At 46.3% G+C, this 22,395-nt stretch overlaps 1 protein-coding gene across 3 annotated transcripts in view; it reads right to left on the reverse strand.

Moving 5' to 3' along the window:
* Positions 1-3,591: 3,591 nt before the first annotated feature.
* RTL9 (retrotransposon Gag like 9) overlaps positions 3,592-22,395 on the reverse strand; it is a 37,948-nt gene continuing 19,144 nt past the window's right edge. The window contains exons 2-4 of one of the 3 annotated variants that reach the window (XM_086386588.1): positions 14,600-14,753; positions 5,262-9,355; positions 3,592-4,716 (exon numbers count right to left, since the gene is read on the reverse strand). In XM_086386588.1, coding sequence (XP_086242714.1) covers positions 4,600-4,716; positions 5,262-9,278 — 4,134 coding nt within the window. In that variant the 5' untranslated portion in view covers positions 9,279-9,355; positions 14,600-14,753 and the 3' untranslated portion in view covers positions 3,592-4,599. Of the gene's footprint in view, positions 4,717-5,261; positions 9,356-10,975; positions 11,871-14,599; positions 14,754-22,395 lie in introns of those variants that run through there. The other 2 variants (XM_086386586.1, XM_086386587.1) reach the window with 2 other exon arrangements.

A 22,395-nucleotide genomic window follows, 5' to 3' on the forward strand; every position in this document is an offset into this window, starting at 1 on the left:
CTCAGAGGGCTCAAACAAACCTTGTGTGCACCAGGACCCAGAGACCTCACAGAGACTGAGACAGAACTGGGTTTGAGTGTCTCCTGTGTAGGTACGGGTCAGCAATGGACTGCCGCAAGGGCAGGGGCCCTGGGTGCAGCAGACTTAGGTATGGCATAAACCATCTTGGAGGAGGTCACCATTAATCCTACCATAGAGCTGCCAGAACTTACACAGGACTAGGAAATAGACTCTTGGAGGACACAAACAGAACGTTGTGTGCACCATGGCCCAGGAAAAAGGAGCAGTGACCCCACAAGAGACCGACCCAGACTTGTCTAGGAGTGTCCAGGAGTCTCCAGCAGAGGTGTGGGTTGGTGGTAGCCTGCTTCAGGGTGGGGGCACTGAGTGTAGCCGTGCATGCATGGGGCCTTTTGAAGGAGGTCACCATTATCTTCATTACCTCCACCATAGTTTCAGTTCAGTTCAGTTCAGCCCCTCAGTCATGTCCAACTCTTTGCGACCCCATGAATCGCAGCACGGCAGGCCTCCCTGTCCATCACCAACTCCCGGAGTTCACTCAAACTCATATCCATTGAGTCGGTGATGCCATCCAGCCATCTCATCCTCTGTCGTCCCCTTCTCCTCTTGCCCCCAATCCCTCCCAGCATCAGGGTCTTTTCCAATGAGTCAACTCTTCCCATGAGATGGCCAAAGTATTGGAGTTTCAGCTTCAGCATCAGTCCTTCCAGTGAACACCCAAGACTGGTCTCCTTTAGGATGGACTGATTGAATCTCCTTGCAGTCCAAGGGACTCTCAAGAGTCTTCTCCAACACCATAATTCAAAAGCATCAATTCTTCGGTGCTCAGCTTTCTTCACAGTCCAACTCTCACATCCATACATGACCACTGGAAAAACCATAGCCTTGACTAGATGGACCTTTGTTCGCAAAGTAATATCTCTGCTTTTTAATATGCTGTCTAGGTTGGTCATAACTTTCCTTCCAAGGAGTAAGCGTCTTTTAATTTCATGACTGCAATCACCATCTGTAGTGATTTTGGAGCCCCAAAAAATAAAGTCTGCCACTCTTTCCACTGTTTCCCCATCTATTTCCCATGAAGTGATAGGTCCAGATGCCATAAATAACAGGGAGGGAACACAGCTCCACCCATCAACAGAAAATTGGATTAAAGATTTACTGAGCATGGCTCTGCCCATCAGAACAAGACCCAGTTTCCCCCTCAGTCAGTCTCTCCCATTAGGAAGCTTCCATAAGTCTCTTATCCTTCTCCATCAGAGGGCAGACAGACTGAAAACCACAATCACAGGAAACTAACCAATCTGATCAAATGGACCGCAGCCTTGTCTAACTCAATGAAACTATGAGCCATGCCGTGTGGGGCCACCCAAGACGGACGGGTCATGGTGGAGATGTCTGACAGAATGTGGTCCACTGGAGAAGGGAATGGCAAACCACTTCAGTATTTTTCCTTGAGAACCCCATGAACAGTATGAAAAGGCAAAAAGATAGGACACTGAAAGATGAACTTCCCAGGTCGGTAGGTGCCCAATATGCTACTGGAGATCAGTGGAGAAATAACTCCAGAAAGAATGAAGAGATGGAGCCAAAGCAAAAACAACACCCAGTTATGGGTATGACTGGTGATAGAAGCAAAGTCTGATGCTGTAAAGAGCAATATTCCATAGGAACCTGGAATGTCAGGTCCATGAATCAAAGCAAATTGGAAGAGGTCAAACAGGAGATGGCAAGAGTGAACATAGACATTTTAGGAATCAGCAAACTAAAATGGACTGGAATGGGTGAATTTAACTCAGATGACCATTATATCTACTACTGTGGGTAGGAATCCCTTAGAAGAAATGGAGTAGCCCTCATAGTCAATAAAAGAGTCCGAAATGCAGTACTTGGATGCAATCTCAAAAACAACAGAGTGATCTCTGTTTGTTTCCAAGGCAAACCATTCGATATCATGGTAATCCAAGTCTATGCCCTGACCAGTAATGCTGAAGAAGCTGAAGTTGAACAGTTCTATGAAGACCTACAAGACCTTCTAGAACTAACACCCAAAAAAGATGTCCTTTTCATTATAAGGGACTGGAATGCAAAAGTAGGAAGTCAAGAAACACCTGGAGTAACAGGCAAATTTGGCATTGGAGTAAAGAATGAAGCAGGGCAAAGGCTAATAGAGTTTTGCCAAGAGAATGCACTGGTCAGAGCAAACACCCTCTTCCAACAACACAGGAGAAGACTCTACACATGGACATCACCAGATGATCTATACTGAAGTCAGATTGATTATATTCTTTGCAGCTAAAGATGGAGAAGCTTTATACAGTCAACAAAAACAAAACCAGGAGCTGACTGTGGCTCAGATCATGAACTTCTTATTGCCAAATTCAGACTTGAAGAAAGTAGGGAAAACCACTAGACCATTCAGGTATGACCTATATCAAATCCCTTATGATTATACAGGGTATGATCAGGCTTCATTTATTCCATTTATCTTTAGTGACATTAGCTTAAAGGACAGGAGGGGCAAAAGCCAAGGGAAAAAGAATGACTGGGGCGAAAAATGAAGCAGAGACTTGTGATCATTCTGCATTATCATGGTGATCGGAAAATTAGTTTTCATCTTTAAGACATTTGCCTTCCCCTATATAGGTTCCAGACACAAATTTTGATTCTGCATCATCAATTTCTTTTTCAGGAAAGTCAACAGCCCTTTCCCTGAACTAAGAGCAACTCTGGCTGAACATGGAGGTCCAAAAATCCACTCTGGCTTGGACTGGACTAGGTGTGAGCCAACAGGGTCAGATAAGAGAGGAAAACTGGGTCCCCAGAGCACCACTAACTAGAATTTTGGTTTCCCAACCAGTTGAACCCTCTTCCTCTCCTACCCCCGCCAGGCCTGAGGAAACAGCACTGGTGATTGATGCATCCACAGGCAGCCCACACCATGGGGCTGCCAATTTGTCTGCTAATCTTTGTTTTTTTCCGAGAATCATTTTCCTCTTCCTGGAATCAGATCCAATGTTTAAGGTAATGGAGCAGCAGACTTGAACCCTCAGAGAAGATTTGGTCTCTGTGCCTCTTTTCATCCCCACTGCCCTGACCCTAGATTGAGTCATCTGAAGAGTCAGTCACCTGTACTATTGCAGTGCTTGCTGCCGTGCTCAGGCACTCGGTCATGTCCGACTCTTTGCAACCCCATGGACTATAGCCTGCCAGGCTCCTCTGTCCAAGTTAGTTTTCTAAAATGTGTTTCTAATCATGTCACTCCTACTGTTTTTAAAAGATCTTTGAGTAACCCAATTACATGGACTATTATTGAATAAATAAATTTGCTCTGTTAGTATCAAATTCCCCATTATCCTTATTTCCTGTCTTTATAGCCTTCACCACGATTTCAACCTATCTTACTTATGTGTTTTCTTACTTATTGTCTGTCTCCCTCTTCTGTTGGAATGAAGTTTCCGTTTGATCAATGTTCTTATCTGTCTGTCCCCAAAACAGTGGCTGACAATGTTAGATAATAAATATTGACTGAATGAAGGATTCAATAAATCAAATTCTGTTAGCCACAGTTAATTCTTTTTTTCATAAATGAACTTTATTTACTTTAACGATTACAAATGTAATACATGCTTACTGTAGAGAAACTGGAAAGTACAGAGAAGTAAAAAGAACATTAAAACACCCATAATCCCACCACATTAAGGCAAACACTGTTCACATTATGTTCTATCTATGCCTGTTTAAAGACCAAGATCTTTATCAAGAGTGCTGGCCACGAAGCACAATAGCCAAGGGGAGTGAGGGCAATTAACAACTGAGGAGGTCACCCAAAGGTCAGAGCTAGAAATTTCACACTAAGGGACAAGACAATGGCCACTGACAATAGATCAAGACTTCAGAAGTTGACAACAGAAGAACAAGTTGGGTTATGGTAAGAATGTAGTGAGATGATGCTTGTCAAGAGTTTAGCCCACTATCTGTCACATAGTACATAAACAATAAACATTAGCTATTACTAAGATTATTACTATGGGTCAAAACGAATGGTTCAGGATGGAGACTATAAACAGGACAAGGGCCTTGGAGACCAAATTTAAGTGCTATGAGTTGGGGCATATAGGGACAAGTATACTGGATGAAAAGGATGGTATTGGAGTGGGCATCACTCTCCTTATGGGCTCCCTTGCCAGGTGAAATGGGACCAGGGCTTCCTCAAGTTTGCCTGATGACATGTGGCAAGACACTCTAAGGTGTTTTTGAGGTAGGACATAGTTTCTCCTGCCTAGACTTCTCCCTGGACCAAGAATTAGCACTGTCCTTGTTGGTAATGGGAGTTCAGAACCTCACACGTTGAACATTCTTGAAGTCCACGTTCTGATTGTTGGGGCAGGTTAAAGGCATGTGGGGTGAAAGAGAAGGTCAAGTCAACCAAGTGAGGGATAGGGTGGGATGCACCTGGAGGGGGTGCTGAAGGGGGAAAGGCCACAAGTTCTAATGATGTAATTGCATGGAATGAGTCTAGGAACCAGTCCTCAAGTTAGCAGCCAAGTTGGATATCACAGGAGAAGAGTCCAGGTAGCATTACTTGTTAGTGGGGGCCTTCTGTTGGCCTGTGCTCTTTCGAAGGTGGTCGTGCAGACCCTCTTGAGGGTCTTCATGCTCTTTCAGGTAGTAACAGCGTTTGGGAACATGCTGGTGCTGGGAGTGAGAAAAAAAAAAACAAAAACAGCAAATGTAAGAGCCATGCTTACTATGACAAGTGGGGTTCCACCTGGATAATCTCAATCACTTAACATGTCAAGGAACTTGGCCAACGTACCTTATTTGTATAAAAAGTGTGACCAAGGACTAGACTGGTCAAATTCCCTAGTGACCTGGGTCTACAACACATGTGGCTGTAGGTGGGACCCAGCCTCCAAAACATGACCCCTCTTTTAGAACTGGACCTGGAATCAGTAGTAGCAAATTGGGACTGAGCCCAACCAGTCCTCTCAGAAGATTTAGACCTTTACCACCCCCAAACCCTGAGTATCTTGGGTAGGGCAAGGCTCCACAAAGTTAATGGAGTTTGGGTTAATATGCCCAAAACAAGGGCCTAACCAGGCCCGCTGATGAAATTCCAGGTTGAGGCTTATGGTCTAGGAGCTCAATGCCTCCCCCAGCCTCTTCCTTAGTCTACATAAAGGAGCAGGATGCCTTCAATTTTCTATTCAGAAACCTTGAGTGTGTTTCCCCATCATTACCTCCTCGGTCTGCTGCTGGGGGTTCAGTTCATTCTCCATTGCTTCCTCACTATTCCGCTTACAGGGTGATGTCAGAACCTGGCTGGAGCTGCCTCGGGAATTCTTCTCTCCGGCCAGCTGGCACTCGGTATAGAGAGACCTATCTATCAGCTCCTTTAGGCTGCCAGCCACCTTCAGGAAGATCCGGCCCATTTTGGTGGCAACAGCTTCAGAGAGTCCTTCCAGGAACCTGGTCCGCAGAATGGCATCAGACCAAGACAAATGTCGGGCCAGCAGAAGGAAGTCAGTGGCATACTGCCTGACCGACTTCTGGCCCTGCTTGGGATGGCAGAGAACTGCACTGAGGATGTCAATTTCAGACAGGGAGTCATATAAGCCCTGGGATCTTCTCAGGAAAGATTTATCTTCACTGGTGAGGGGGTTTCCTACCTCCATCTGCAAGATGGACCACCTCTCTGCTGCCCCCAGATGAAGAGACACCAGAAAAGCCATTTTCTCTGAATCATTCAAAAATCCCTTCATTTGCTTCTCCTCATCAATCTCCACCTCCTCTTCCACAGGGCATGAACCCCGGGCTGCTTCTTGTTCTTCTAAGAGGTAACAGAGTGCTGGGGTCAGCATGCCAAAAGATGGGACTTCCTCTGATGGTGGCTTTACTGTTTTGGGGGGGGTGGTCGTCGCATGTGGTGTGGACTTTGATCCCGAGGCTGTGACATTGATGCGAGGGGCAGATGTTTCCCCAGAGTCTGTGGCTTTGATTCCCAAGGTGGACATCATTCCAGGGGCTGCCATTTGGGATGCGAACATGGCTCCTGGGACTGTGGCCCTCATTAGTGGCATGGACATCCCCCCAGAGGATATGGGTCTTAGAAGTGGCATGGACATCATTCCAGAAGCTGAGGCTCTCATAAGTGGTGTGGATGTGGCTCTGGAAGCCGAGGCTCTCATCAGTGGTGTGGACATCTTTCCTGAGGTTGTGTATGTTGTTTGTGGCAAGGACGTTGATCCAGAACTCACAACTCTTGTTTGCAGTGTGGACATTGCTCCAGATGACAGGCTTTTCATTAGTGGTATGGATGTCTCTCCAGAAGCCATGGCAGACATCAGTGGCATGGATGTTACTCCAGAGGCCACAGCTCTCACGAATGGCTTGGACATCCCTCCCGAGGCCATGGCTGTGGTTTGTGCGGTGGCCATCTTTCCAGAGGCTGGACCTCTCATGAACTCTGTGGACACATCTTCAGAGACTGAGGGTCTCCTTGGGGGTGTGCACATAATTCCAGAGACTGGAGCCCTTAATAATGGCGGGGACATCACTCCCAAGCTGGGGGCTCGCATGGATAGCGTGCACACCTCTGCAGATGCTGCTGTGGGCATCTGTGGTGCAGATGTTGCTCCAGGGGCTGGGGCCCTCAACAATGGCATGGGCACCCCTCCAGAGCCCACAGCTGTCATTTGAGTCGTGGACATCACTCCAGAGGCCGTGGATCTCATGAGTGGTGTGGACATCGGCCCAGAGATTGGAGCCCTCATTTGTGGCATGGACATCATGCCAGAGGCTGTGGCTGTTCTTTGCGGAGTAGACATTGCTCCATAAGCTGGGGCTCTCAGAGGGGTGGTGGCTATCTCCCCAGAAGTTGGGGGTCTCGTTAGTGCTGAGGACATCTCTCCAGAGGATGAAGCTCTTGTGAGAAGTGTGGACACCTCTCCAGGGTTCGAGGCTCTCATCAGGGGTGTGGATACTGCCCCAAAGCTTGGGGCTCTAATTTTTGGTGTGGACATCACTTCAGAGGCTGGGGCTCGCATCTGCAGTGTGGACATCCCTCCAGAGGTCATGAATCTTTTGAACGACATGGACATCCCCCCAAAGTCTTGAGTGCCTATTGGCTGACTGGGCATCTTTCCAGAGACTGTGGATCTCATTAGCACTGTGGGCATGGTTCCAGGGCCCGGGGCTCTCATTAGGGGCATGGACATGCTTCCAGAGGCTGCGGCTGTCATTTGTGGTGTGGACACGTCTCCAGAGGCTGGGGCTCTCATTAGTGGTGTGGACATCCCGGCAGAGGCAGTGTCTGTCATCTGTGGCATGGACATGGCTCCAGAAGCTATGTCTCTCATTAGCATTGTGGAGATCTCTCCAGAAGCTGCAGTTGTCATTTGCTGCATGAACATTGCTTCTGAGGCTTTGGTTGTTGTTAGTGGCTTGGACAATGCTCCTGAGGCTGTAGCTTTCATCAGCGGCACGGACATCACTCCCGGGGCTGTGTCTCTCGTTAATAGTGAGGACATGGATCCAGAGGCTTTGGCTGTCATCTGTGGGGTGGACATGGCTCCAGAGGCTCTCATTTGTGGTCCGGCTGTCACTCTCAAGGCTGTGGCTCTCCTTTGTGACCTAGATGTTGCTCCAGAGACAGGCGCTTTTATTTGCAGTGTGGGCACTGACCCAGAGGCTGGGGTGGTCATTTGTAGCATAGATACTGTTTCAGAGATGGGGGCTGTGCTGGGTGGGATGGACATTGCCCCCAAAGCTGGCGCTCTCATTCGTGGTGTGGACTTTGCCCCACTGGCTGGGACTTTCATAAAGCCCGTGGATGTGGCTCCAGAAATTTGAGCCGTTGTTAAGTGTGTGGACATTCCTCTAGAGGCTGCAGTTGGCACTGGCTCTGTGGACATGGTTCCAGAGGTTGTGGCTGTCATCAGTGGGGTGGACAGTGCTGCAGAGTCTGGGACTGTCTTTAGCAGCGTGGACATATTGCCAGAGGCTGGGGTTCTCATTCGCAGTGTCGACCTTGCTCCAGAATCTGAGGCTCTCGCTGACGAAGCAGACATCTCCCTGGAGGCTGTTGCTCTCGTTGGTGGAGTAGACACAATCTGAGAATCTAGATTTTGTGTTAACTGTGAGGACATAGCTCCAGAGCTTTGGGCTGGCATCAGCTGGGTGGGCATCCCTCCAGAGCTCAGAGCCATCATTAGCAGTGGGGACACTGCCTCAGCATCTGGGGCTGGCTTTGACAAGATGGGCATTTCTCTAGCCTCGGGGACTGACAGGAGTGGTGAGGATATGGCTCCGGAGCCTGGAGCTGTTGTTAGTGGTAAAGACTGTACTGCAGAGTCTGGGCCTGACATTAGCTGGGTGGACATTTCCCCAGAATCTTGGGTGCTCGTTAGCTGGGTGGACATTGCTTCAGAAGTTAGGGCTGACATTATCAGTGAGGAGATCGCTTCAGAGTCTGTGTCTGACATGAGCAGTGAAGAGATCTCTCCAGAGACCAGGGCAGTCATTAGCACTTTGGACATTGCTTCAGTGTCTTCATCTGTAATTTGCAATGGTGACATTCCTTCAAAGCCTGGAGCTGGCGTTGGCTGTGTGGACATCTCTCTGGGGTTAATATCTGGCATTAGCAGTGGGGAGAGCTCTCCAGAATCTGGGGCTAGCATCAATGGTGTGGCCATTGCTTCAGAGGATGAGGCTGACATTGCCAGTGGTGATATGTCTTCAGAATCTGGTGTTGCCGTTAGTGCTGTGGACATTGTTCCAAAGTCAGGAATCATCAGCCCTGGGGACATTAATCCATACTCTGAAGTGGACAGCAATGGAGACAATGTTCCAGAATCTGAGGCTGGCATTAGCAATGGGGAAAGCATCCCAGAGTCTGAGGTTGGCATTAACAATGGGGACAGAGCCTCTGAATCTGAAGTTGGCATTAACAATGGGGACAGTGCCCCAGAGTCTGACAGGAGTGGTGAAGACACAGCTCCAGAGTTTGCTGTTCCCATTAGAGGTGTGGCCATGGTGTCAAAGGCTGGGGATGTCATCAGCTGTGTGGACATCCCTCCAGGGTCTGATGCTGAAGTTGAGACCATAGGCTGGACACTAGAAGGCAGAATTTGGCCTTCTGCTGCGTTCTCCTGCGTTGGTCCAGAGAAGGTCATCTCCCTATTTTGGGTGTCGCCATTTTCCTCCCTCAGCACATTGCTGAACTGCAGTGAATTTAAGGGTATTGATGTATCTGCCATGGCCAAAGGACAGTGTGTAGAGAACCTCTAAAGCAATTATATCAGGGGTCCTGCTGAAGCCCAAGTGGCAAGAAAATCTGTAAACAGGAAACAAGTTTAGCAGTCAAAAGGCAAATCAAAAAAATGGGGAAATAGACAAATGATTCGTGATGGAGACCTCTTATGTGTTTGCTGGCTCTGTGGCATCAGAGATGGACCTCTCAGGTTAAAGAAGCTGTATGGCATTAAACAAATTCGAAGCTGGAGCAACTATCCTTTCCACCTCTATCCTTTTCAAACCAACCTGCTCAGTCACACGGCACACACACTCAGTTTATAAAAGCTATCAACACTGGCAACTTCAGCAGCCCAGAGCCTGGGAGGTCCTGGTTGAAATGAAACAGCAGCACCACCTTCTGGAAAATTGTGAGAAGTGCAGGTTCCTGAGCTATGCTCTCTTCCCACCATAGCACTAGCAAGCCAGCCAAGGGCCTGGATGAGAACACCTTTCGCCCCAGGATAACTATTAGTTCCTAGTGCTCACTGAGTCCTGCTAATGCTTTAATCCCCATTTTACTACTCTAATGGACCTAAATGTCTTCCTCAGGAAAAGGAAGGCATTTAACTGACCAATGAGAGTAGCATTCCACAAACTGAAATTCCTGTTTATTAACATTTTGATTTTTAATAACAAAAATCACCACTACTACTACCACCTACTGCTCACCTAGTGTGTTCAAGGCAGTACACTTTAGCATCTGCAGTGTACCAGGATGTATAAGCATTACACATTGGAATCTTACAATAGTCGTATTATTCCCATTTTACCAGTGCACTCAGATTAGTTGGGATTGGGGTTAGAATAAGACCACTGAAACACTAGAAACTGTTTGTCTTTGACTATCACTTACTCCTTGGGGTTGCCTAGCCTTTGGCATCCCTAAGGCTACATTCAGTTATCTCTCTGATGTCCTAGATCATGGTTCACTTGAAGCTCAGTCTATAGGAAGTACAAACTTCAAGCTTCTCTGACAACTGGGTAAGAGTGAGTGGGTAAGCCCAGAGCCTCACCCCTCCAGCCCACTCCCATAAGCAGCCTCCAATGGGGCTTCTTGGCACAGAACTTGGAAACTAACACACACATGACACAATGTTGACATGTCCCCTCAGCCTGCTCATGCCCCCAGTGGAACACTTGCTCATTTGGGACAATGTCATAAAACTCATCAATCTGGTGCAGCGTGCCTCCATAATAATATTGAGAATGCTAGCAACAGAAGTGCCAAATGCTCAACATCTCTTGAGCATATGATGACTGGCAAGTACCCTACTGGGCACTTTACATGCACTCTCTTACTTGGTCCCCACAGCAACACTGAGAGATTTTGGTCATCCTCAGTGACGGTCATCCTCAAAATCCTCATCTTACAAAGGAGAAAACTAAGATCCAGAGAGGCTTCATAATTTGCCTGCAGTCACTTGGATTCCCAGGCCCACCCAACTCCAGAGACCCCTACTCTTCTCTGCTGTGCTATAATGATCCACCTTATCTGAAACACTGGCCTCATGTTAGGACCGTGGTTACTCTAATAATTGGTGCAATGGGAAAGATGGGTCAAAAGGGAAGCTGTAGCTGACCACCCCCACCTACCACATCTTCAGAAAAATCCCTGAACATGCCATAGTTTCCCACCAGGCAAAACCCAGAAAGATCTTACCTTGCCAGTCAGGGAGAAGAGAGGGAGTATGTCCTTTTCGCCCCTAGTTGTTTTGGTCTGGCCAATTTACTTATGCCCCATGCCCAGCCAGTTCATTAAAGTAAGACCCAGTACCAGCAGCTGTTCTCTGCAATCTCCCTTAGCTATCCCCTGCCACGCCCCCCTCCTGCCCGCCAGCCAGCCAGCCTGCCCACCCGCCCACCCGCCCCACTGCTCCTGACTTGCTAGTGCTTGCTCTGTCTCTCTGGTCCCAGATTCCTGCCTCTATATAGGCTCTGACATTTGCCTCTGGCCGCGTTTCACTTGACAGCCCTCCAGAAGCTCCACTTTAGCACTTGGCCTATGCAACTCCACCCTTCTTCCCCTCGCCCCCAGTAGCTGCACCAGGCCACTCTGCCCACCTCTGGCCATCCCAAAGGAAAGAGGAGAGTCACACAAGTAAAGAGATGAGACCGAAAGGGTCTTGGCTCAGGAAATGAGACATTCTCTCTGTGGCTGAGTGGACACCAGGGTCGTGGGAGCCAGGCGCTACCACCAGTGGGCCGTGGAAGAGCAGGTAGGGGATAGAGGGAACAGGGCTGGAGGCTGAGTGGAGCAGTGGAGAAGAGTGGGTTCAGGTGCGGGTAAACCAGGGTTTGGAAGGATGGGCCACGGGGCTTAAGAGAGCCCAGTAATGGTGACAACTAAAAAGCCAACTGGCCCTAGTGTCAGAGACTCAGTGGGAAATCTTGCAACCAGCTACCCTGCCATAGGGTTAGAATTCAACAATGAGGCTCCAGGGCATCCAGACAACTGGCAAGAAAAGCATGCCAATCTTAAGCATACCAGGTGAGAGCTTGCTCATAGAAGCAGGACTTTAGCCTGCTTTCTAGAACTGGGGCACAAGATCAGAGTAAAATTAACAAAAAGGTTTGCCAGAGCCTTCTGAATAAGGAGCCCTCCAACCCTTATACTAAGGGCAGAAATGGTCCCTGAGCCCCGAATAGGGCAAAGCCTTTAGATGAAGTTGAAGTACCCCAGGGACTCAGAATCTAGGGGCTGGGGGGAGGCATTCAGCTTGTTATAAACCTCCCCATGCTCCAACAACCAAAGATAATTATCACCCCACAATACCTGGGCACTCAGGCTAAGCACCACACTTGTTTTATATCCTTCACACCTCATGGCCACACCTGCAAGGTAGGCACTAATACCATTCCCATTTATTTTATGCTTTAGAAATTTTTTCCTTCATTTTCTTTTTTTCAATTTTCTTTTTTATTGAAGTACAATTGATTTATAATGTTATGTTAATTTCAGGTGTTCATCAGTGATTCAGTTTTATTGTATATATGTGTGTGTGTATATAATATATTCTTTTACAAATGGTGAGAGGTGCTTGGAGAAATTGTAACCAATATCATAGAACCAGCACATGGCAAAGCCCTGATATGAGCCCAAGTTAGTCTGATTCCAGAATCAGACTAATTTCCTCTCTTGGTAAACAGACAAGTGATTAGAAACACTCCCCAAGTACCACCGTGCTCTTCCTACCCCCACTAATGGCTGAATCATCATTGTGATAATAATAATAGTAATAATAATAATACCAACTGACTTGGAACTCTTGCTACATGCCAAGAACTACGCTGAGGGTTTTACATGCATTCTCTCATTTGATCCCAACATCTATCCTGTAAGCTAGGTGTTTTTAATTCTCAGTTTACAGATAAGAAAACTGAGTCTCGGTGAAGTGAACTGACATGACCAAAACCATACAGCTCCATTTGACTCCAGAACTCACTGTAGTATACTACTCAAAGGGAAAACTTCCAATCACTCTCCCCCTACCCTAAACCAAAAAGTACTCACAGGGAACCCAACAACAACAATTATTATTATTATTATTATTATACTTAATAATAACAGCTAACACTTACTGTGCCAGGCACTGTGCTAAGCACTATACATGCAAAATCTCATTTGCTGCTCACAGCTGCCCTATGAGGTAGGTATTATCACTCTCATTTTCAGATGAGGCACAGAGAGATTAGTTAGCTTTGCCAAGGTCACATAGCTAGAAAGCACTGTTGTTTATGATCATAAAAACTTGGAAATTACCTAAATGCCAGCGTTAGAACCCAATCCACTGAATGATTAAACAAATCATTGTACATCTCCAGTGTCCAGTGAAAATGAGTATCTTATTTTTATAAAATAAATATGTATATTTTTGCAGAGAAAAAAATACAGTTTGGAAAGATGTATACCAAAATGTTAACAGTGACCATACCTGAGTGACTGGATTAAAGAGAATTTTTACTTTTGTTTTTCTTAGCTGTATTCTCTCATCTGTCCATATAAATATTATTGTATTAGAAGAAAAAAATATTTTTCTTTCTTTTAAAAGGTATGTTCCTCTACAGTTCTATCTCTAGCCCTCTCCTCTCCTCTCTCTAAGGGCCCCCAACATCTCCCCACCCAAGTAACCTTTCTCCTCCAATAGGCTTAATTCTTGTATCACTGAGATCCTTGGTCAGTAGTGACCTCTGAAAACTGTCTCTAATGGCTTATTTTATTTTTTATCATTACTTTTAAAAAATCCAGTTTCTTATTTTTCTACTTTTATTTATGCCTAAGAATTACACAAGTAATCTAGGAATATATTCTCAGGATAAAAACTTGAAATCCTACCTACAGATAAAGCCAGTCCTGCACCTACCCCACCCCACCCCATCCCCTCAAGTTCCATTCCTCTGTCTGTTCACAGTTGGGTGTGTCTCCTTCCAAACTTTTTCTAGCTGCAATGGCATTTGGAGTTCATATCATGCAATTGCTTGCAAAACCCAGGGTGTGCAAAGAGCTCCTGTTAGAAAACCACTCTGACTCTGGACATCCAGGAGTTCAAGTTCTGGTTCATTGTGACCATTAATCATCAGCCGTCTTCTAAGGTGGCTATCTAGCAAGAGTGCTTGCAGGCTCAGGCCATTTGGGTCCCAGATTTTCATTTTGTTCGTGCCAGTGTCTCTATAGACACAGAGAGGGGAGGCCTACTAAGGAAGGAAAAGCCCAGAAACTGCTGCTTAGCATCTCAGATCTCTCACGTCTGACCCAGTCTACATTGATCAATACAGCTAGTAGGAAGTGTCACATGCCTGCTGCCTCACAAAAGGTAATTGAGTTTGGGCTAGCTGCTCAGGGAAATAAGAATAAACAAGAGACAGTTCAATATGTCAACAAATAGCTCTCCAGCTCTTGAAAATAAACTTTTCCTGAGATTCTGCATGATAGCCTCTCCCTGCCGGCACTAGCAAGCAAGCATTAAGATAACAGAAAAGAGACAACCTCAGGGTAGAGAAAGACTTGATCTACTTGAGGGTCTGCCACCTCCCTCATCCCATTGCTCACCCCACTTCTCCAATAGCCTTGATGCTTAAAATGCCCACCTGGCTCTTTATAAATCGAAGGGGGAAAGAGCTTGCATTCACGGAATCCTCACTCTGCCAGGCACTGGGTTAAGCTCTTTACATATATCACATCATTTATCACACAACAAACCAATGAAGTGGTTTTTTTAACCCTAATTTTATAAATCAGCTTTAAAAAAAAAAACAAGTGGAGAGAAAATAAAATCAAGTAACTCACCTGGGCTCCCACAGCCGAGAGGGGGTGAAGCTGGGCTTGTCACTCGCGACTGTCTGACTCAGCTGGTGCTCTTAACTCAAAGGAGAGTCACACACTGTCTTCGAGTCTCTGAAGGGCTGTCATATGGAAGAGAGGGTAGGTGTGTTCTGGGTAGCTCCAAAGAGAAGGATTTGACTGTTAGTTGGGAATTACACTTTCATTGGATGTGCTGCAAATTCCCCAAACAACATGTATATGCATGTCCAACTCTATAGGGAAAAAAAACATTATAAGAAGAGCAAACGGAACTGCCTTGCATTAGCTGCTGTCCTGTGCAATCGGAGAGAACAGGAGGGATATCAAAGGATTGCACATGGGCAGCATCCCAATTTTCTTAAAGAAGGAAACTACAGACCAGTATACTGTAAACTCCAGAGCTGTAAGCTTGATGTCAATCCTTGGAGAGATTCTGCCGCAGATTATGAAGCAGGTAATTTATAAGCACTTAGAATGGAAGTGGTGATAGAAGGTACCTAGAGGTTCTAGCAGAACTGAAGCCAATTAAGCCAGGTTCCCAAGACTGGCAGCTATCACAAACCAAAAATCTGGGGAGACTGACAGTAGGTTGCCAGGTTTTTATTTCTCCAAATAAAGGAACAAGCAAGACAAAACAACCTCAAATTATCATTTCCTAGAAAGGGTTTTCTTTAAACACAAAAAGAGAAGCAAACAATCTCAGAATAAAGGACAGTTCTTTCAGTGAAATAGGTTTTGCTTTACAGAACACTGGCTACATCGTCCTCAGGCTTTCTCATTGCACCCGAGGACTGCAATAATTTTCCTGGAGGATGGGCATTTATCCAAAGACCTTCTTTAGGGAATCCCTCACAGTGAAAATATCAACAAAGATAAGATCAGATACCTGTAAGACAGGAAATCTTTCTGGCCAGAACTGGGAAGAACAGAGTTTGACCTTAGCCTAAGTGAGGATATTAACATACATAAAGTGTCCACATAAAGGAGCATGAGAGAAATAGAACTTGCCAAGTGCAAATTCAAGCCCTGCTGGGCAGGACTTGGCCAGCACATTTGACTTTTGCCATCCCTTGGACCACCCAACTGTCCTGTAGGAATATTTGCCTGATGCCATTAAGCATTTGGCTCACAAACCAGTTTCTGACTTGAGACACTCCAAGCAGCCTTCAGACTATTACTGGTCTCTCCAGGGAGAGTTCCTAAAGGCAAATGAATTCTCAATTGGCTCAATACTATAGCCAGACTGGGGTTCTACAACAATCTAGAAGGCAGCTTCTAGCTTTGGTCCCATCCTGTTCAATCCTCTCATCAATGGTGTGAAGAAGAGCATAGATGGATCTTTTACACAACTATTCTAGCGCGGAGGAGAATCTCTATGTTTGGCCTAGGAAGTAGATTTACATTTTTAAATCCCATGGTTTATAATCTATGTCTCTGCCTTTGGGCATTTTCTCTCCTGTTCTTCGCTGCCAATACCGGAAGTCTCTGCAATGTGTGCTCTTTGTGGAAAATGCTTAGTGACGGTATGGCTGCTATGAGCTCTGCCTGCTGAAGAACAGGTAGGTTTTTCTCTACAAAGTGCTGAGCCTTCATCTCAGGCCTGCCATCTTTCCTCAGGTAACTGGTGTCAGTGGATACTTCTTGAATTAGAAAAGAGGACAGACTAATGTCCTCATATTTGTAGAATCGGCCCTATTTCCAAAAGAGCGTCAATTGGACTTTGACCTCATCTATTGACCTTGACCTTATTTCTGAAGGTGAAGGCAGAGCAGTTTACAGTACCTGCCATACTCCCTCAAACTGCATTTCTCTAAGTGTGGTTGGGAAGCCCTTTGCATTAGTCATTCTTCTGTGAGGACTGTTAAAATGCAGATGCAGAGTTGGGAGGTGGGGCTCCACATTCAGAGAGTCAGACTCAGTAGGTCCAGAGTGAGGCCGAGGAATCTGCATTTTGACCCAAGTGATTCTGAAACCCTCTAGAGTTTAAGAACAGCTGGCTTAGGGATCTGGACACCCTGGATATTATTCTTAATTAACTAATTTATTTTAATTGGAGGATAATTGCTTCACAATATTGTGATGGTTTCTGCCATACATCAATATGAATCAGCCACAGGTATACATGTATCCCTTCCATCCTGAATTTAATATCAAATAAACCAGGATTCCAACTCCCAGCACTGGCCTGTTATCTTTTCTGTAAAACAGGGATAATAACGGTACCTACCTCACAGGATCTTTGAATGTTTTAAACACAAAACATGCGTCAAGGGTCTGGCACCTAGTTGAAGCTCAGTCACCTCTCCTGGGCCTGCTTATTTGTGAGCCCTGCTGCCTGTATTCTTCCCCTGTTGCCAACTGCTCACTCTTTCTAGGTCTGGTATTCAAGCTCCCCAAGCGAGAGACTCTCATTGGTCCAAATTTAGTCACCACTGTGCTTGTTGGGCAAAGTTCTCATCCCACGTTCCCTCCTAGGCAACTTGCCAGCCTATAGAGTGACTGCTCTTGGATCAGATGCCCTCTCCTGGCTCAGTCGGCTATTGGCAGGGAGAAGCAGGGTCACGTGGGTACCAAACATAGCCACCTATTCATAAGAAACTGCTCCTTCCCTCGGCTAGGGTCTGCGGATGGAAACTCTTTAGAAGGGGCCTGTGGGTGTGGCAGGAATTCTGAGGCTTAGCCCATCCAGTACACCTAGGCTTCTCATTTATCCAGCCTGCCAAAGGAATGAAGCATTCAAGTTCACTGAAGTCTCTATTTAATTCCTACTTTTCATCTCCATCAGGCCAGGAATACCAGTTTTCAAAAAACTAGACACAGTGAAGGAAAAAAAAAGAATACCTTAACCCTAAGAATGAGACTGTCTGTGTCTAGAACACGTTCTTCAGTTTTCAAAGCTCTTTCATATCTATTTCCTCATCATAGAGTCTGTAAACTAGCAGCCACAGGCTGGATTCAGACTGTAGAAGGATTTTATTTGACCCCTACAATGTTTTTGCCATTTTTTAAAGTATTGCTAACATTTGAAAGTCAGGAGATTTCACCTACATAATGCGGGAAAAACAGAAAACTCAGATCCTGGTTCTGAGATGGGAACAGTCAGGTGGAGCTGGGTAAGCTGCTCCTTGTAGATGGACCACTGGCTCACCATTTTGCCTCAGTATCCACCAGCCACTGACTTTTTCACAGTGACTTGCTTGGCCCCTGTGGGCCTTTGAAGCCTCATTTTAACCCCATCGAGCTTGTACAGAAGATGGTTAAGAGCACAGATTCTTAGGCTGAACTGTCTGGGTTAGAATCCCAGTTTTGCCCCTCACTGGCTTTGGGACTCTGCTCAGGTTATTTAACCTCTCTGAGCCTCAGTTTCTTCATCTGTAAAATGGGCATGATGGTGATAATAATAATGCCCACCTTATAGGGTTATTGGCCCAACTAAATCAGTCAATGTGTACAAACTGCTTAGAACCATACCTCGCACATGGCACACACTAAAGAAACGTAGTTTAGTAGCTAAGTCATGCCAACTCTTTGTAACCCCATGGACTGTAGCCGCCAGGCTCCTCTGTCCATGGGATTTCCCAGGCAAGAACACTGGAGTCGGTTGCCATTTCCTTCTCAAGGAGATGTTCCTGACCCAGGGATTGAAGCCAGGTCTCCTGCACTGACAGGTGGATTAGTTACGGCTGAGCCACCAGGGAAGCCCAGAGAAACATTAGCTTCTTTCATTGTCCACAATTTCTTACCTGGCTTTTTGACATCCAAAGGATTCTGAAAACTGAAATTTTGTGGCAAGCTCATATGGTAGCCAAACTGGGCCTGAATTGTTTTGTGTGTTATTCGCTCAGTCAGTCATGTCCTAACGTTTGCAACCCCATAGACTGTAGTCCACCAGGCTCCTCTGTCCATGGAGTTCTCCAGGCAAGAATCCTGGAGTGGGTTGCCATTCCCTTCTCCAGGGGATCTTCCCAACCCAGGTATTGAACCTGGGTCTCCTGCATTGCAGGCAGATTCTTTGCTGTCTGAGCCACCAGGGAAGCCCAGGCTATTCATTTATCCCATTGAGAAATATTAGTGTGATTGATGACAGAATACTTGCCCCAGATTCCACAAGGGGTATTATATATGTTATAGGTACCATATTGCTTTACTAAAATCTAAAAAAAAAAAAAAAAACTCATGAAATCCAGAACATATGTAGTCTCAATGGTTTCAGATAAAGGATTGTAGACCTGTATTATTATTAATTTGTATACCCACTTGACAGATGGGAAAACTGAACTCCTGGGCACTAAGCAACTGATTGACAGTCCTACAGCTTGGAACTGGACATAATGTTGACCCCTATGCATGAAGCCCCTAGTGCCTAGTGCTGCGGTATGCACTGGGCTCACTGTAGGCGTGTTGATACAGGCTACCAGTCAGGGTCCCCTAAGGAACTGAAGCCTGCCGTCAAATACTGAGAGAGACAAACCCTCCCCCTAGTAGCATTCTTGTGACCCTTGGCATTAATCTTCACTATTGATATCACTGGGGCTTCCCCAGTGGTGCTAGTGGTAAAGCACCCACCTGCCATTGCAGGAGACACAAGAGACATGGATTTGATCCCTGGGTCGGGAAGATCCCATGGATGAGGTCATGGCAACCCACTCCAGTATTCTTGCCTGGAAAATTCCATCAACAGAGGAGCCTGGTGAGCTACAGTCCAGAGAGTTGCAGAGTCAGACACCATTGGGTTAGGATTAGAATGGGGATTACTGTCTTCATTTTACCCTGAGATCCAGCGAAGAGAAGTGACTTGTCCCAGATCACTCAGCAAAAGACAGGCAGATCTAGAGCCAGAAACCAAATGCTCTGCTTTTTTCTTCTTAAACTCCAAGGCTGATCCAAGGGAGATGTGTGCTATACTTTTCACATACTGACCCACACTCTCTGCAGACAATCCTAAAATTTCAACACACCTGATTAAAGGAGAATGACCCAAGATCTTGCAAATATCAAAATGAGACCACGTGACTGAGTGGACCTCAGCCTTCCCAGTACCATAGGCAGCATTGTATAAACACCATCCAGTCAGAAGCCAGGGAGGAGAGATTTCTCAAATCCCAAGAAAATCACAGAGACCCTACTGTTTGCCCCTCTCTGTTGATTTTTTAGGCGCTGACATTTATTTTGTCAAAGGTCAAAAGAAATGAAAAATCTACTGGAAGGGGAATTACACCAGTTATGGAGCAGCATCTTAAAGAAACCTTTGCACAGTATCAGTTCCCATGTTGGAAATGCAGAAAATAGAGCACTGCTATTTCATACTGTCGGTGCATCAGAGACCTGGGAATGAGAACAGCATCCCCAGGAACTCCTGCCAGCCCCCAACTCTGCACAGGGGAGCTTTCTGACACCACCAGCCACTTAACCAAGTTGGAAGAGAGAAGGCAGGCCATGCCCCAGGTGACCTCACGTCTCTCCTAAGCTCATGGCTCGAGTTCCTCCTACCAACAAATCCGCACTTTGATCACACACCCACAGCGACCCAGATCTTTGAATTCAGCAATTCTTTCTCAGGTTTCAGCGAGGCATTGGCAGCCTGAGCTATTTTGGGACACTTTCTCTGCTGTGGATGCCACTTTCGGAATACGCCAGAAACACGCTCAGCACTAGGAGCTCTCCATCCTGGACCTGTTTTCGGGTTTGCTTGCGCTCTCTCTTCCTCTGGGCTGATCGTTTGGAGGACAGTCATTCTTGCCAGCCTAGTCCCAGGAGCCTGACTACCTTGCTGGGCCACAGGCTCCAAGAGGCAGTGTGGCTGCCAGCACCCTCACGAGAAGGGGTATGGAGGCGCCAGGCAGCCAGGAAAGACAGATGTCCTGGGGAGGTAGAGGGGGTGATCTGAGTTTGGATATGGACTGAAAAAAACAAGAGGAGAGGGCGACAAGACTTTCCAAACATCTTATTTTTACAATCATCACCTCCTAAGCTGATGCAACTGACTCAGCAGGCATTCAGGAACCTGCCTTCTCCATTTTTCTGTCCGAAAATCCTCTGCACCTGTAAGTACCGGGGCTCGTTGTCACTCATACTGTCTTTTATTTGGGGCAGGGAGGGAAGGGCCTGGGGTAGGTCATCAGTCAGGTGTGGGCAGGCCCATGACTTTGGAAGAATTCCTGACACCCTCCCCCACCCCCGGAAGTGCTTCTGAGTTCGGAAAATGAAAATGCCTTTTCGTTCTTTCCCAAACCCCCAGCATACTAGAAATGCCACACAGCCTTCGGGGGTCTTCTGTTGAGCAGTGCTGTGCACATCCAATGGCTCGAGTTGGACTTAATGGGAGAAGCGCGCCCTGAGCATTTGAATTTCTTAAATGTGACCTCAGCTACTGTTGTGGGTACAGTCACTGCTGGCTTCTCCATCTTTTACAAAGCAAATTGCTGAAACGGGGCAAGATGTAAACAGGACAGTTGAAATAGAATTTAGCAACTCCTCTGTGTTGAAAAGGGCAGTGGGGCTTGGGCTGATAGTCAGCCCAATTAGAAACGCAGCCACCACACTGCAAGCTCCCTGCTCTGCCGCGAGATGGCCCTTTTCAACATCTTCCCAGTCTGATGGAAAGAGAGGCCAAAATAGACATGGGCTCCCCAGGAAAGGAGGAGCTTTTATTTACTGCTTTCCTGAGACACTGGACATAGTCTCTGGCCAGTTTGTCAGTCCCTGAAGCAGCTCAAACGAGGGCTCCAAAGAGTCCTAGATGACAGAGCCCACCCCTGTTACCTGCCCCAACACCAAAGCATTCTTAGGGCACAGGACATGTTTGGAGGCGAGTGTGAGGGATGCCTTTGATAGGAAATTATCTGGATAAACTTACCAGGATCCATACTAAAAACAGTGTCCCTCTAGGCTTTCCTAATGACTTGATGGGTCATGAATAAGAACATAACAAGGTCAGAAGGTCTTGCCTTTTTTCCGTATATAGCAGCACAGAAGGAACACTGTCTTTGGCAGAGAAAAAGCAAAACTGGCTACTTTCAATTTCTCAGCCTGGCAAAATCAGCAGCTTCTCATTTGTATTCTGCTAAGAGTCTGAGGAAGATTAGAGGAGAAGAGGGCTCATATCAGTGCCAGAGAAATGAAAAGAGGAAAATCACCCTGTCTAGGGTGGAGATTGGATTTGTTCTCAGGTTATAGAAAGAAACTAGTCTCAGGAGGAATTTGGCTTTGCTTTGACTACTACTGTTTGTGTGGTCTTTGGTAACTCATGGAGCTTAGCAGTCCTTCCAACAGAGCTCTGAGAAAATGATGCTTGCATCATAGAAGTTCATTATCTGGAAGACTTTTTAGTCAAAACCTTGAGTGGTGAGTGAGAGGAGGGAATTCATTCGATGTGATGGATTCTAAAAAAAATAAGCCAACTTCTGGCCTGGTGGTAGCCTGAATTTGATGTCTACTTCATGGTATTCCAGGAGTATTAAGAACATTCCCTTGCCCTTCCAAATCTCTCCCTATCCCCACCCAAGGGCTTGAAAATTCTTAAGTCCATAATTTCTTTGATATGGGGCTTTGACACCAGTTAAAATGCCAACTTCTTGGGAGGGTCAATCTGTTAAGACTCACCTGGATGTATCCCATCCTGACGGCAACTCTGATAGCAGAGAGAAGAGAGTGCAGGAACATGAGATTACTGTAGGTACAGAGATAAACCTCAGAGCAGGAGCTGGAAGCAGGACCTAGGTCAAGGCCAAAAGGACCAAGACAGTCCATTGGCAAAAAGGGAAAGTTCTCATGAAAGTGAA

The sequence above is a fragment of the Bos grunniens genome, chromosome X, assembly GCF_055505025.1.
Source record: "Bos grunniens cultivar Pamir isolate PY7600 chromosome X, Bosgru_T2T1.0, whole genome shotgun sequence".
Lineage (NCBI taxonomy): Eukaryota > Metazoa > Chordata > Mammalia > Artiodactyla > Bovidae > Bos > Bos grunniens.